The sequence below is a fragment of the Balaenoptera borealis genome (genome assembly GCF_965194805.1).
Source record: "Balaenoptera borealis genome assembly, chromosome: 11".
Classification (NCBI taxonomy): domain Eukaryota; kingdom Metazoa; phylum Chordata; class Mammalia; order Artiodactyla; family Balaenopteridae; genus Balaenoptera; species Balaenoptera borealis.
In genome coordinates, this window is record NC_138868.1 from 37,621,308 (window position 1) to 37,637,136 (window position 15,829).

A 15,829-nucleotide genomic window follows, 5' to 3' on the forward strand; every position below is an offset into this window, starting at 1 on the left:
CCCTCCAGATTGTTGCCTTTGGTTTATGCGACTGTATTTTTTCAGGCCGTCAACAGCTTCTAGACAGATTCTTCCCTACCTGCTCTAAAAATACACCACTGGGTCCTCACCCTGTGAGGACACAGGAAACAAAAAGCGACAACGAGATGGCAGTTAGTTCAACCAAGCGTTCTGCAGATGAAAAGCCAGCTCAGAGCTGGGGTCCCAACAGGCGTAGAAAATAAACTAGAACTGTCTCTAAACACAAGCCCCAATTCAAACAAACTTCATCACCTCTCCCCAGGGACCCCGCCAGTGGCCCTCCAGGTGGCTTACCATTTTATAATGGTTGCAGGAATCCCGGCTCTCTCCCCGGGCAGGAACCCACAAGTTGATGCTTACAGGCATGGCTCGACCCACAGCCCACGCTCGGTCCCTGCAGTCCATGGCCTACGCCCTCCCGGGGTGTCTAGTTCAAAGCACTGCGGAGGCGTGCGAAGCCTCGAAGGTTAATTTTAGCTGAAGTCATGCTCCCACTGTGGTCAGATTTTCTTACACAGGCCACCTCCTGAATAGCGGCAGCTTATGTTACCACAACCCGCTGGGCAGCCCTCTGGCCCTCAGCCGCAGTTCTACACTGCTGCCATTCTCCCCCCTCATCTCCCCCACCCCATTCTCTTCGCCCTCCAAAATAATCGAACTGTGTTTATATTTTCATGACACACTCGAGGGAAAGAAATCACAGTTCCTTTTGCTGCCCCAGGCAAACGAACCTGGGGAATGGCTCCCCTCTCTCCCATGCTTGGCAAAGGCTGGGCAAAGGCCGAGGGATTGTACAAACTTCACTTGAACCGGGCAGCACAAGGGCAGGAGCCTGATGCTTCAGCTTCTGCAGAGACGTTTTGAAAACCTTTGTCTAAGCCATTAGTTGCGTGGGACCCTCACGTGTCTTGTCTTCTGCCTGACATCCTTTTTGTCAAAGGGAGGCACAACCGTGCCTGCCCTTCCATTTCTCTAAAAATGCTGATGGAGAGGAACCTGCATGTTTCTACCCAGAGGTCTCGCTCCTGCAAAGGAAGAGAGTGTGAGCCTTCATTCAACTTTGCAGAGGTTTTGAAAAGGCTGTCTGTGCAGGGTCCTCGGGTTCCAGATTGCAGCAAGTGGAGACTTCAGGAGGAAGGTCCCTAGAAGCAGTCTATTTCAGGTAGGCCTCGCTTCCTGCTAAGCTCAGCGACTGGGACCTGGGAGCTTACCAAACCGGTCTGTGCCGGGGTTGCCTGCTAGATGGAATTCTGATCTGCTCTTCAGATGGCCTTTTTTCAGTGTGGACAGGACCATGGAAAGGCTATGGAAAAATTAAACAAATCTGGAGTGGCCGACTGCAATCTCCCACCAGACCCCACAGCCTACAACCTTGCAGGCAAAACGCTGGTGTGCAGTGCTTGAAATTGACACTAAGGCCACACCCAGAAACTGCTCCCTGTAGAATGTAATGCAGTGCCTTTCCCCGTCTGAGGGCTACCTGTTACAATCCCATGGTGTCCTAGGCCCCTCTTTTCTAAGACTCATTATGCTTGTAATTACTTCATTCATTCAAGACCTTACTGAGCACCTACTCTGGGGCAGGCACCCTTCTAGGCTGGGATGAGGCAGCAGTGAGTAAGAGAGCCCTATGGGGCTTTATTCTACGGAGGATGAGAAGTGGGAGAGACAAAATGGCAATAAACTGATTAGCAAGTTAATATCAGAGAATGATACATACTATAAAGCAAATGCAGTAGATGGGAATTCCCGGTCAGTCTGGTGGTTAGGACTCCACGCTTCCACTGCTAGGGGCCCGGGTTCGCTCCCTGGTCGGGGAACTAAGATCCTGCAAGCGGCGCGGTGCGGCCCAAAAAAAAAAAAAAAAAATGCAATAGAGAATGAATGGTGAGGGGAGGAGGGATCCTATGTCAGGGAACTCAAGAATGGCCTCTCTAAGGAGTTGACACTGAAATAAAGACCTAACTGACAAAATGGCGGCAATCATGCCAAGACTCAGGGCAACGGTTGTCCCAGACCAGCAGTATCAGCATCACCTGGGAACCTGTTAGAAATGCAGATTCTCAGGGCCCACTTCAGGCCTCCTGAATCGGAGACTCTGAGGTTGGGTCCCAGCTGTCTGGGCTTGAACAAGCTCTCCAGGTTTTTCTCATGCACACTACAGTTTGGAACCCACTGAAATAGGGGATGAGCGTTCCAGGTAGAGAACTCTATGAACAACAGAAATCTGTGGTTCTTCTCCTGGCTAGAATCCCCAGCCACCAGCCCAGCGCCTAGCACAGAGTAGGAATCCAGTATCTTTTGACTTCTTGCCAAGCTTTAAGCCCTAGCAGCCTGGACCCCAAATAAAAATCACAAAGATATAAATCACAAAAGTGTTAAATTCATAAAACTTCAGCGAAAGCACCCAAAAAGGAACAGGAGGAACTCATTTAGAATTCCAGGTGGCCAGTGGGAAGCTTTCCGTCATGTCTGAAACTGCCAGCCGCTAAGATTGACTCTTCCCAATTTAATAAAACTTGGCATCACGAAGTTGGCAATTAGATTTCCTGTAAAAGGCTAAATGTGGTGGCCTTCTGCTTCCTGGATTCTGAAATTCAGTAAGAAAGGCATTAGTGTGTGGCAGCTGGGACAATCATTTAATTGATCTTTTCTACCCATAGAACCCTCCCTTCCCGGCTTCAACCCACTGAATCGTAAATCAATGTCACCTTCATTGTGAGCATGAAAAGGCAGGAAAAAACACCCCCCTCCCCAAACCAAATAGGAGTCAATTTCCTAATGGGGACTAGGTGAGGCTCTAAGTGGGTGCTGCCATTTCTCCCCCTCTGGCCTCCTCCTGGGCCACCCACACAGCTCCGTGCAGGCCAGTGGGAGCTCCAGTGACATGCAAGGCAGGAGACAAGGCAAGGCGCTTCCAGTGGTAGGAATTCCTTGACAGAAATGGCATGATTCTGATGTCAGTCAGACCCAGTTCAGATCCCTGAACTGGACTATATTTTGAAAGCATCTGCAAAGGCATTTGGCATGTAGGAAGGGTTCGATAAATCGTTTCGTTTTCTCCTCCCTCCTCATTCACACTGTATTTAATTTTACTCATTCATTCAACAAATATTTATTGAGGACCCACTATATACATATACCCACTTACTAGGGATGGAATGATGATCAAAATGGACATGGAGTTTCTTATCTTGAGGGAGGGTCAGGTATTAATCAAATAAGGATGTCAAGTAAAAATAAAGAAAAAGATGTCAGAGGGCACTTGTGGCAAATGCTACAAAGATGAGTACATGGCACCATGAGCCTGTAATGGAAAAATTCAACCTGTCAAGAGATTATTAAAATACAGAGGCCCAGGTCCCAGGTAGGCATCTCAATCAACCTCAGGACATGGGGTCCTGGCACAGGGGTGTTTAAGAAGTTTCACAGGGGATTTTACCGCTGGAGTGGGAGGTTACAGACCAGCAAGGGAGGAAGGCTAGAATGATCCATGTGCTAACTGGTTCGAGTTGGAAGCTCTCTATACATTATAAACTATTTTTAGTTTATAAACTAAATAATAGTTTACAGTTTCACTATAACTATATACTGACCTATATAGTATATCGGTATAAACTAATGTTTAGCTTAACCTAGATACAATATTTATAGATACGTGCCTTAGTATGCACACATTTATTTCCTTGTTCTGTCAACCGAAAAGATCTAAAAACAATGATATCCCAGTGGCAACAAGCACACCCAGTGCCCACATCTTGGTTTCTAATACTGTTTACCAATATAAGGAACCAGGGCTTCGTGGAGAAACGGCTGATTCTTGGGCTGCGACAGGAAATATTCAGATGGGCCTGGAGCACATTATAGTGCCAGAAAGGCAGGATACATCCCCGCACCAAAACACATGAATGGGGTTTTGTCACAGCGACACAGGAGCTAAATGAAAGAGCTCCCAATGGCCAACGCCGGAACAACTGACCAACAAGAGTAATAAAGAATTAATAGTATTGGATTGAAACCCAACGTATGAAACAAATATCCATGAATCCATACTGAGAAATAAAAGGTTGAATAAATAAATAAATGACTGGGGAGAAGAGAAAAATCTCCCATGCAAAGAGAATTCCAAATAATTTATGTCGATATTCTGTTCTCAAGGAGGTACAATGTGAATTGCCATTCCTTTGACAACGTGAATTGCCACTCCTTTAAGTGTGGGCTGCACAAAGAGAACAGTATGGAAGTGATGGGGAAGAGTAACTTCACAGAGAAACCTGATAAAGACCAACCCACCCGGATGATCAACACATCCACATCCGTAAGTTGTGTTGATCGTAGGTACCCCTGATACGAGGTGATGAAAGTGGCACTTGACATCTCTGGTCTTCCTCCCCAGAATCCACAATCTTAGTCTCATCATGAGAAAAGCATCAGACTGATCTCAATTGGGAGGGGCCATTCTACAAAATATCCAACCAGTACTCCTCAAAACTGTCAGGGTCATCCAAAACAAGGAAAGTTTGAGAAAGTGTCACAGCCAAGAAAAGCCTAAGGAGACATGACAACTAAATGTAATGAGGTGTCCTGAATGGGGTCCTGGTACAGATAAAGGACATTAGATTAAAAAACTAAGGAAATCTGAATAAAGTACAGACTTTAGTTAATGATGTTTTAATATTGGTTCATTAATTGTGGCAAACACACCATACAAGTTGTTAACAATAGGGGAAACTGGGTGTGGGGTATATGACAGCTCTCTGTACTATCTTCACAGCTTTTAGAGTAGATTTAAATTTTCAGAAAAGTTTACTTAAAAAAGATAACACACAAAGCTCCACCATCGACTATAGTGTGCAGCCAGGTTTGAAAACTGAACTCTTAACCACCCATGGATAGACTGTTGATTTAGCCATTTCAAGGGCAGAATGCCTTCCCTGAAGTTAGATTTGAGATCACAGAATTTCAGAAACATCATTCACTTATACACACACACCAACCCCCATACATGGATGTAATGTATATAAAGTCTATACCCTAGTTATTATGTACCAGAAACTCTTTCTGCATGGGTGAGTCTCCTTGAATGCTCATTAGTAACTGTTAAGGATAAAAGGACTTAACAGAAAAAAAAGGCCATTCAAAACTCCAGGTTGTGCTTTGATCCTTTCAAAAGGGCCATGAAAGAACTATTTGTGCCCAAAGAATAAGTGCTGGGAATCTCCCAGTTAACAACCCTGGGCCCCAACTCAAAAGATCCCATTTGTTCTTAAAGATTCTGCATTTGATTCTTCCTCACCTTTAAAAGAAGGAATCAAAACACCTGAGGGTCCCTCAAGATAACCAGATCAAAATGTGACGTGAGACACTGTAATTAATAATGTAAGTTAGAACACACCAGATCCTAAGATCTTCAGTATGTAAAAAACCTCTCGAAAAGTGAATTTAATACCCAATGGCCCCATGGTCTGAGATTTTGAAGGGGAACAAAAAATACTCCCTATGATTGGAAACACAAGCCCAGCTTTCACCAGCAATAGGTGGCAGCATTTCTGTTCTCTGGGCCACATTCTATACACAGAATTGTACCAACTAGTAATAGACAATTAGAAGGCAAGGGTTTTTCAAGGTCCTACTGCATCCCTTGTTTTCCATTAAAGGATACACTCTTTCTACAAATCACTTTGGCCAGAGATAACAAAATCACGTCTCTTTCTTAAAAAACAAAAGAAAAAATTAAAGTGACAAATTAATTTCCCCAAACATAATAAAACTAATTCAATCATCTTGTGCTGGCCATCTGCTTCACAGATGCAAATCTAACTGCATTTCCTACTGCCTGATAACTTGCTTAATTCTGTTAGCTCCTGTGACCCTGCTTTTGTAAGCAGTTCTCAATGGGACCTTCCCGGTGGCTTCCAGACAAGGAATTGGCTGAGCCAGAGAAGTGTTTCTCCAAGGAGCAGCAGTGACGCAGCCCCTCTCCAGCTGGCTGCCCATCAGCAAATGAAGTTTTAAACAGGGCAGCTAAGATGGCTAGACTTTCAGCTGAACTCAACTGGATAATGGGTACCGCACAGCACTTCCTACATGTCAGGCACTAAGCCCTTTTACACGCATATGTCACATTTAATCCTCACAAATTGAGTTAGTTTCTATGACTTTCACTCATGAGGAATCTGAGGTCCAGAGATGTTAAAACACTTACTCAAGGTCTGAAAACAAAGCCTTTCGGACCTGACAGCCCATGCCACTGGCCACTATGCAGGTCACTCAGCATGACAAAGTGGACCGCCTTGAAGTCTGAGCTTAAACAGAGACACCAAAGCAAGCCTGGGACAAATGTGTAAAATGCAGGATTTCAAAAGAATACTGGGGTTACCTTGGCGGCTCAGTGGTTAAGAATCCGCCTGCCAACGCAGGGGACACGGGTTCGAGCCCTGGTCTGGGAAGATCCCACATGCCGCGGAGCAACTAAGCCCGTGCGCCACAACTACTGAAGCCTGCGCGCCTAGAGCCTGTGCTCCGCAACAAGAGAAGCCACTGCAGTGAGTAGCTCGTGCACCGCAACGGAGAGTAGCCCCCGCTCAACACAACCAGAGAAAGTCCGCGCAGCAACGAAGACCCAACGCAGCCATAATTAATTAATTAATTAACTAACTAACTTCCTTAAAAAAATAAATAAAATAACAAAGGAATTTTGGAGAGCCAGTTTCAAGACTTTTCCTGCTCCATCAGATGGAGGATATTAAAGAGACGAAAAAGTGTGGAGAAAGAGAATTTGGGGGAGAAGGGTATCACTGGAGACCACTGTGCTACGAGCACGTGCTCTACCCATTCACTCAAACCTGGGTCAGGGGTGCTTCAGTGGGGTCCCTGGGAAGCCTAAGATGAATGTGCCTGCAGTTAGAGATGCTGTGGTCTAAGATCTGACTCCTGCCCTGAGAATCTGGAGGGATGAGGGAGGGTATGATGGACGGTTTCAGTGATGGAGTCAGGAGACTGTTACAGGCTGGGATTAGCCTGCAGCCCACACTGTTGAGGCAAGAGATTTGGTGTTTTCTTGGAGGGAGCGCACACCAGGGTTCATCAGGGGTTCCTATGAAGTGGCCCTTGAAGTGCTCCACAAAAGAAAGACTCAGCTTTCAACAGAGCAGGAAATGAGCTCAGGGAGGCACCATTGAGTAAGCCCCTTTCTCCTCTGCGTAGTTCCCCGGCGGCTGGGGAGGGCGGACTGCTTTCACTTTTCCTCTGCAGGGGCCTGACAATTCAAGTTTGAGCTTTGATTAAGTATTATAGAGGGGGGATACTCTAGTTTCTCACTTGAGGCTATCTTTGCAAGTTATTGTGACCACGGGACTGTCTATATGAATGAGCAGAATGGCCATGGGCTACGAGAGCCTTCCTCCCGTGGCAGGAAAAAAAACTCATGGGCTTTGCCCACTATCCACACATTACACTTACCCAATACGCCAGTTACATGAGCAGGGCAGAGTCCCCTGGGGAACTTTTAAAAAACACAGATGCCCAGGTCCCACCTTCAAAGAGTGATGCAGTAGGTTTGAATGACCCAAACATCTGCCTTTCTTTTCAAAGTTCTCTAGAGAATTCTGATGCCTTGGTAGTACTGAGAACTATCAGATCACGCTCTATATACAGATATAGGAATAATTATCTCCGAAAGGAGGAGAGAAGATCACTTCATCAACACCCAGGTTACTTCTTAATATTTAGAAAATCTGCATTATTTGGTGAGTGAGGCAGCATGGTTATTAAGTATGTCCCACAAAAGAAGGTTTCCAGCGTTGCTTTTTCTCATCTCTCAAAATATTAGCAAATGGTGGCACACAAAAACGATACGAAAATATTACGATCAATTCTCCACCCCCTCTCCAGAAATGAATCTTCACTTTAAAGATAAGAGAACTGAGATTTAGAGATGTTATTTGCTTAAGGTCCAGCAGTTAACAAGAAGCAAGGCTGACAGTCGACCCAGGTCTTCTGCTTTCAAAGACCAGGTTCTTAACCACTATACCTTCTTCCTTCTAAGAATCACCATTAATGTAGAAATCAAGACATTCTTTTCCCCTGGCCCCAGGCCTGATCCTGTTCCAAAGTTTAAGTTGAAGAAGTGCAGGTACTTGAGATGAAAGGGATCCGATGACAGCAGAGGTGACTGATGCAGGATCATTTCCTACACAGAACTTCAATGTCAAGGCCGCTAAGAAAGAGTTATCACAAACCATGTAATATCCCTTTGATGGAGAAAAAGAATTCAGGAAAGGAATATTTTCCAATGAGAAGTTCACTGGAGAATTCAGCCATCTACAAAATACATTAGATTATAAAGCCAGAAGGAATCTCGCCTGACATTTTAGGACCTTGTTTATTTTCATCTAAGGGTGTGGGAAAGAAACTCCATAAAGATGGAACGCTGTGGCTACCCAGGCAAATTCAGCATGAACGAGCTTTTAAAAATCGCATGTTCAATCAACTACTTAACTACAAGTGACTGAACTATCAGGGGACAAAATAAATAAATAAAACCCTCTGGAGTGACATTCCAGGTTCAGAAATCAGACACGCATGGTTTCATGGAAATTATCCAGGCTTTGACGCCAGGCAGAATTTTGGCTGGTTTGAATTCTGGCTCTGTCACTTACCGACTGACCTGGTGACTCTGGGCAAGCGATTTACCTTTTGACACTCAGTGTTCTCTTCTGTGAAATGGAGGTGTGAACACCCCAGTTGAAAGGGCTGCTGGGGGAATGAGAGGTCCGCTAGGGAAAACCCCAGCCGCCAGAACGCAGAATTCCCTCAAGATTCCGTAGCTCATCTTTTTGAAGAACCTCGATAAACATGGCTAGATATTTCAAATAAATGGAAAGAGACAACCAGATAAGGAAAAGCGGCTCACGGCACATGAAATTTTAATGTCAGCGACAGTTCAGGTTTGGGCCTAGTCAATAGGAATCATAAATAGCTGTCACCTAATGGCCATGTCCTCTTGAAAATGGGTTATTCGTCTGAGTCCATCTCCCAGAGGACAGCTGCAAATACCATCAATACTGGCACTAAGCAACAGCCTTATTTATAGCTAAGGGACAGATTCCAAACATAGAAGAGGTCATGGAGGCTGAAACCCCTTCTCCAAACTCCCAAATTCCTAGAGGGCGGAGAGGTGAGGCTAGAGAGCAGGTCTTACAGGAATGCCTGAACACAGTGGGAAAACTGTCAACAAAAGTGAGAAAAACTGAACAGTAAGGAGAGGTTTGGAAAGGAAGAAGCAGCCATGAAAGGAGGAATTGGAGACAGTGCTACGTACGCCTGGCGCGGCTGAATCGGCCACCACCTGTCATGAGACTGCCCCCCATCTCTCGGCTAACACCTACTTGTTAAAAACTGGAAGACCTCTCAGAATCTATCAGCATGTTCAAGGAGGGCCAGAAAGTCTGCCCTTGGCCACACCTACCAGGAAAGCAATCTCCAGTACCTACAGAATCAAGTCTCAAAGGCTTAACTTGACTTTTAAGAAGTGTTACTTAAGCCGGTAACAGTTATATCCCACTCCTCCCCTTCACTTTAGCCAAGTGCAACTACTGGCAATTCCTCATAGAGAACCACCTCTTTCCAGGCTCTGGGCCCTTAGTCTTGCAGTGGCAATGCACAGCCTTCACAAATTGGAATCCTGTGTATTTCTCAAAGAGCAGCTGTTTCAAATACCACTCTTCCCCCCAAAAATTGTCCTCGGGCTTTTCATCCAGGTTCTTAAGGGTCTTGACTCCTATTTCACATCTTAAGGTCTCTGAGGGCAGGAGCTATGATCTTTATCTCCATATTCCCTTGCAAATTTAGTGCCAATTCAAGTGGCAATAAGTGTTTGTTGGATGGATGGATGGATGAAAGGATAGAAGGAAGAATGGATGGACTTGATGGATTAAGAAGAAACCAGCAGGGAACACATTATCCATGGTGTCATTTGTCATCCAGTACAGCCAAGAAATGGAATGTCCTGGTTATCACAATATTCTGATTAATAAAGCGCTCCACCCCCTCCCAACGCCATTCACAGATTTGACCACGAGCAACTGACTATGTCAAGATGGGCATAAAATCTACCTTGCATTTCAAATGGAATAAACAAGACTGTCATTTGTTGATGATTCGGAAAGCACTTGGACATCCTGCAAGACTCAAGGTTAGGAATCTCAATGGCCACTGCACTGTGGTGTGTGAGGAGGACGGGTTGCAGAGCACTGATTAAAAAAAGAATCCTAGATAACGAGACATATGTTTGCTGAAAATATAACTGAAAATAAGTAGTTTTTCTACAGTCCCTTCTTCAGTGGAGTCTTACAACGCCAGGATGAACATTATAAACTTTCAACCAGATGACCCTACAAAGCAGCAGAGACATGAAGAAACACAGAAACACACACACACCACCCCGAAGTGCATGAGGTCTGGCTCTCTCCCCTCAGACGCAACCGGCAGACTTGAACTCAAAAAATCAGTGGCAAAAGTCATTAAGCACCCTGGCCACAGATCACATTAAAACATCTCACCCTTGTCTCGCACTTAATCCCGGCCCTCCCCTCCTCCAAGTTCTCCTTACCCTTGCCAAATGTTCCTAGACAAGGCCCATGCTTGTTTGACCATTTCCCAATTCCACCAGCCACACATGGGCTGAGGCAGAGGAAACACACACCAAACAAGTAGGGCTGCTATTATTTTTAACTTGGCTCCTTGGTGCTCGCAGGTAGAAGAACCGGTTCTGTTGTAAACAGTTTCTCCATTGCCAAAGCAGAGAGTAGCACTGGGGGCTTGCTGGGCCTGTGGTCCCCTGCCACTAGAGCTTTCCCAAGCAGTCATCGGACAGCTCCCGCTCACAGGTGCTTTCCTGAGCCAGGGCATTCTGCCTCCTCTCTATTAATTATATGCAGCATCTCAATGAATCCTCACGACATCTTCTGAGGCAGGGATTACTACCCGTTGCACAGATCAGGAAACAGATACTCTGGAGAGATAAGTGACTCATCTAAGCTGCACAGGATTTGAACCCACATCTGTCCTCATCATGAAGCTATGCTCCCACCATTTCAGGACATCACTTGGAAGGATAGAGCATTTCTCACTGCCAAGTGCTCTCTTGTCCTCTGTCCCGGTCCCAAACTGAGTAGCTGTGGCAGCCTCTGCAACTAGAGAGGGGCATGAAAGGGTGAGCCGATACTCACCAGAGGACACAGCCCCCTGCTTGGTTCTCAAGGCAAAACTAAGGTACTCCGTGCAGTCAGAGGCTCCGTCTGAGTTCAACAGATGTGCCGGCGATTCCACTGCATAGATTTGATATGCTGCATATAACTAATAAAGTGTATGCCCACCTGGGAGTTTGCTGGTGCCAAGAATGAACAGAAGGGAATGTATTGCAGAAATATTAACCTTGGCAGTCTCCTGCCACAGTAAACCGCTGGCTGAGCTTTAATGAAATCTTGCACAAGAGCAGAAACATCTGTATCGCTGGTAAAAATAAACCCCAGTCTGGAACGCACAACTGTCTTTGCACAAGGACACAACAAACCTGGAGAGAAACGGAGAGGAAGCCTTTCTCTGCGATCAAAATGACTGTTTATAACAAACAGAAGATGGGTCTGCTCACCTCTGTGTGTGCTCTGTAGTCAGTCTCACTAGCTTCTTGCGAATGAAGATGCATGCTACATTCGCGCAACTCAGGCTTTCCTAGCAGGCTTGTGAGTGTGGGCGAGCAAAAGTCCTGCAAGCGGCCCATCCCCACGGACCCTTCCTGTCCCCACAAAACCATTCTCCAGGATGAATGAACACTATGCCAGCACAATAAGGCCTAATTGCTTTGTTAAGTATCCTGAATTAATTACTCATCCAAGCCAAAATTAAAGCACGGACATAGCCTTATTTAAAAGATATAGTAAGAAGCCAGTCTACAAACCACAAGTGGTCAGGGGAGCCCTCAGCAATCACATCAAGTCGCTGTATAAGTAGGGAATATGATACCTTCTGTGCTAGGTGGCCTTTCCCAGAAAACAAATAGCACAGGAACCGAAATCAGACAGTCCTAGGGTTGGAAGCCCTCTTGCCCAATCTCCCTCCTCCTTGACGCACAAATCCCCTAATCAAACCCTGTGCCAAGTTTTCCCAAACTCCCAGGGATGAAGACCTCCCCAACCCCTAGGAAGCCATCTGACACTACCTTAGAAAGCTCTTCCTTCTGCTAAATTAAATTTTGGTTTTGTTTGATGGGGAGAAGCCCAGAGATGAATCCTACCAGCCCTTGGGAGATAGAACGTGGCACAGCATCTCTTCCATGAGTCTGTATATAATGAAAGTGTTTCAACTTCCTCTAAATATTCTGCAGAACAAGGTTTCAGTTCTCTCACACCCTGGCTGTTCTCCTCCAGATAGAGGGTGATGATGGATAATGATGACAATGATGATTATTAAAATAAAAGCAATTATCTTAGCTCTTATTTAGTAAGCCCCTACTATGTGACATAACAGCTCTTATTTAGTAAGCCCCTACTATGTGACATAACAGCTCTTATTTAGTAAGCCCCTACTATGTGACATAACAGCTCTTATTTAGTAAGCCCCTACTATGTGACATAACAGCTCTTATTTAGTAAGCCCCTACTATGTGACATAACAGCTCTTATTTAGTAAGCCCCTACTATGTGACATAACAGCTCTTATTTAGTAAGCCCCTACTATGTGACATACACTAGACTATGCACTTTCCAGGCACTTCTACTGGAATCCTCACAACAGCAATAGTTCGGGACTATTATTCTGTCCATTTTACATTTTGAAGAAATTGAAGCTCACCAGGTGACGTAACTTGCCCAAGGCCATAGAGTTAGTAAGTGATGGGGTCGGGATTCAAACTCAGACAGACTCACTGGCCTCTTTGTCCTCATGCCTAAAGAGGCCACCAGTTCAGCCATATCCTTCTAATGGTCCACGAGGTGGGCTACGGACATCATACTTCCACGGGTGGAACCCGAAACTGACATTCTCTACTGGGAAAGACTCAGACCCTGAGCAGCAACGGCGACAGTCTGCCTAGGGAGAAGTAAGTCTTAAACAGGGAACAGGAAAAGGAAAGTGGGAGGCAGTGAAAACAAACTGTTTATCATTTAACAATCTGGAGGAATGTTGGGCTTGGAGGAGACACAGCAAAGGGGGAGGGGCCAGAGGGTGGCAGCAGGAACCTTATCCCCACAGCAGTAGATGGCTGGCAAGAAAGCTGCTTTCTGGGAGACCCAGTGGGTGCAGGGAGCAAAGGGCCAGTGTGCTGGCTACAGTCAGGGGGCAGGCCGCCTTTGTGCCTACCCTTCTCCACTCCCCACGCTGGATGGGACCCTGTTGTTGCCAGACTGGTTGGACTAAGTCACAGACAGTAAGGATGACCTGTCTGGCTGCCATATCCCTGATCAAAACTGGCTCATTTCAAGGGTGAAATGTCAGCAACTTGGGAGGTTGCAATCGGACGAGGAAAAATAAACTGCGAGGTTACTTCAGGGGTTAAAAAACGAAACCTCCCCAGAAAAATGAAGTTCTCTTTTGTGCTTCTGAAATTCTCAGACCTAACAACTCCATGAAGAAACGTATGGGACACTAATTAAATACTTTGGGTCCTGAAGTAAGACCCTAATGTTCATTTGGCCTCAAGCTTTGTCCGGGATGGGGAGATTTTCTGCAGCTGTGAGCTTACAGAAATGACCCAAGTCTAGAGTTTGGGCTGGGATCCCAGGTGTTTGGAGATCCCAACTTTACTTCCACACACCCTCACGGTTTAATCACAGTACAATGAAAGCACAAAGAGGTTCCAAAGAAAATACACACACACGTACACACAAATACACCTATTCACACATGCACACACATAGACACAAACATCTATTTTCCTTCTCTCTCCCCCTCCCTCTCTCCCTTTCTCTCTCTCTCTCCAAGGAATCCCCAAGCTACCAAGTTAGACTCACACTAAGCTTACACCTTACACTAAGCTTAAGATCGGTTCAGGGCCTGGATTTTCAGAGTAAAACCATTTGGTCAGAAGAGGAATTTACTAAGCCGGTCACAGGTTATCTACCTAGAAATGAGAAGAAGAACTGATTTACATTTGATATGCTGGGGGAAATGGGAATTTTCCTTGCTTCTCCAACCCTGGGGGTCTAAGAACCTTGAAGATACCTACAGATGTGTCTAGGAGGGAGCAGCCAGCTGGAGCCCTCTTTCTTTTGTAAGGTTGTGGGCCAACCCCTAAGTGCTGGAACATCCAGAGGACCCCACAAAACCCCACTGGACTTGTCAGAAGTGGGCCCAGTGCCACCGTCTGAACAGAACTGCCAGCAAGTACAATACACTCAGTTCTGCCAGAGGGGAACTTGGGTCTCGCTGTGAGGAGGACGGAGGTGCAGCAGGATAATGGGGAGGATGCTGGGGTCAGGAACATTGTAAAACCATCACCAATGTCACACCTGCATCAATCAAACCAAGTGTGTCAATTTAGTACAAGACGTGGGGCTCCCCTGGGCTCTGAGAAACTGCCAAGATACGCTCTTCTTTCCAAGTTTGAGGCCCTGGGCTGAAACCCAGGGGCGGGCAGTTAAAACAATTTCTCCATCAAATTCCTCTCCTGAAAAGGCACGTGTTCCGGCCTCCTCTTGACTGCTGAGTCCACACAAAGTCTCTCAGGGCTCTGATGCCCTCATCACTATATGTGGAACAAGGCAAGGGGGAGACAAAGAAAGGGTCTGAACAGCACCCACACACCTGCTCTCTTCCTGCTACTGGGACTGCTGCGTCTAGGACAGATGCCCATCTGTCTGAATGTTAAGGAACATTCTTCCTTAACAGTTTGCAGGTGCTCTGCAGGAGAAAAAAGCAAATGCTGGACTGTCCTGGCAGAGGCAGGAGACAGACCTGCTGAAGCTCAAGGGGATCCCCCAGCCTCCCCTCTCCCCCTACCAGTACAGATGTCCAGGTGAGCTACAGCCCGGCACCTAGCTTGGCCAGTCTAGGGAGATGACACGTTCCTTGTACAAGGCAACTGATGCCAAATCGCACACTTCTGCCCACACCGGGACCCACTGGGTGGTTTGTTCTACTCACCTGGGGTCATAGCGTCTTAGAAGAGTTTTGGTGACAGGGACACAACACTGAGCATTTACAGAATGGACTTAGTGAGGATCTGTAATTCGGAATGCCCTCTTTACTCTCCCTCACCTCTAAATCCTATAAAAATGTTCTCCACTGGTAGTTCCCCACCTGGGGGCCTAGGATCCTTGCGGTCCTCGAAGGTATAACAGTACCTAAGAGTTCACATGGGTGTAAGAATGCTTCCAATCAACCAACAGGAAAAGGACAAGGACTGTCACATCTGCCACAGGGTGGGACTTTAACAACTGCTTAAGTTGATCCATGCCGCTTCCTGCCAAAACTTTCAATCTCATCCCATGACCCTGAACATGAAGTCCCAACTCTCAAGACCCTGGCAAAGTCTTTCAGAGCCCAGCCTGTGCTCACCTCTCCTGCCTTAACCCCCTGGAGGAGGTGAGCGCTAGAGGGATTAAAAGAACACCAGCGAGGGTAATCCCAGTACTTCAGATCTACAGATTTGGAGATTTTGCTTCCAGAAACCCACAGATGAATGGGAGGCAGTCAGGTGTACTGGAAAAGCTACAGGCTTTGAAGTCAGTTAAACCTAGACTCAAAAACCCCCTCCACCATTCACTTGGTAACCTCAGGCAAGTTACTTAATATATCTGAACCTCAGTTT

At 46.1% G+C, this 15,829-nt stretch overlaps 1 protein-coding gene across 12 annotated transcripts in view; it reads right to left on the minus strand.

The window, feature by feature from the left end:
- The window catches only part of NAV2 (neuron navigator 2), an 858,870-nt gene that overhangs the window by 303,982 nt on the left and 539,059 nt on the right, over positions 1-15,829 (minus strand). Inside the window, exon 1 of one of the 12 annotated variants that reach the window (XM_082342381.1) lies at positions 316-510. The exons of the other annotated variants lie outside the window; for them this stretch is intronic. Coding sequence (XP_082198507.1) covers positions 316-426 — 111 coding nt within the window. The 5' untranslated portion in view covers positions 427-510. Of the gene's footprint in view, positions 1-315; positions 511-15,829 lie in introns of those variants that run through there. 12 annotated transcript variants of the gene reach the window in all.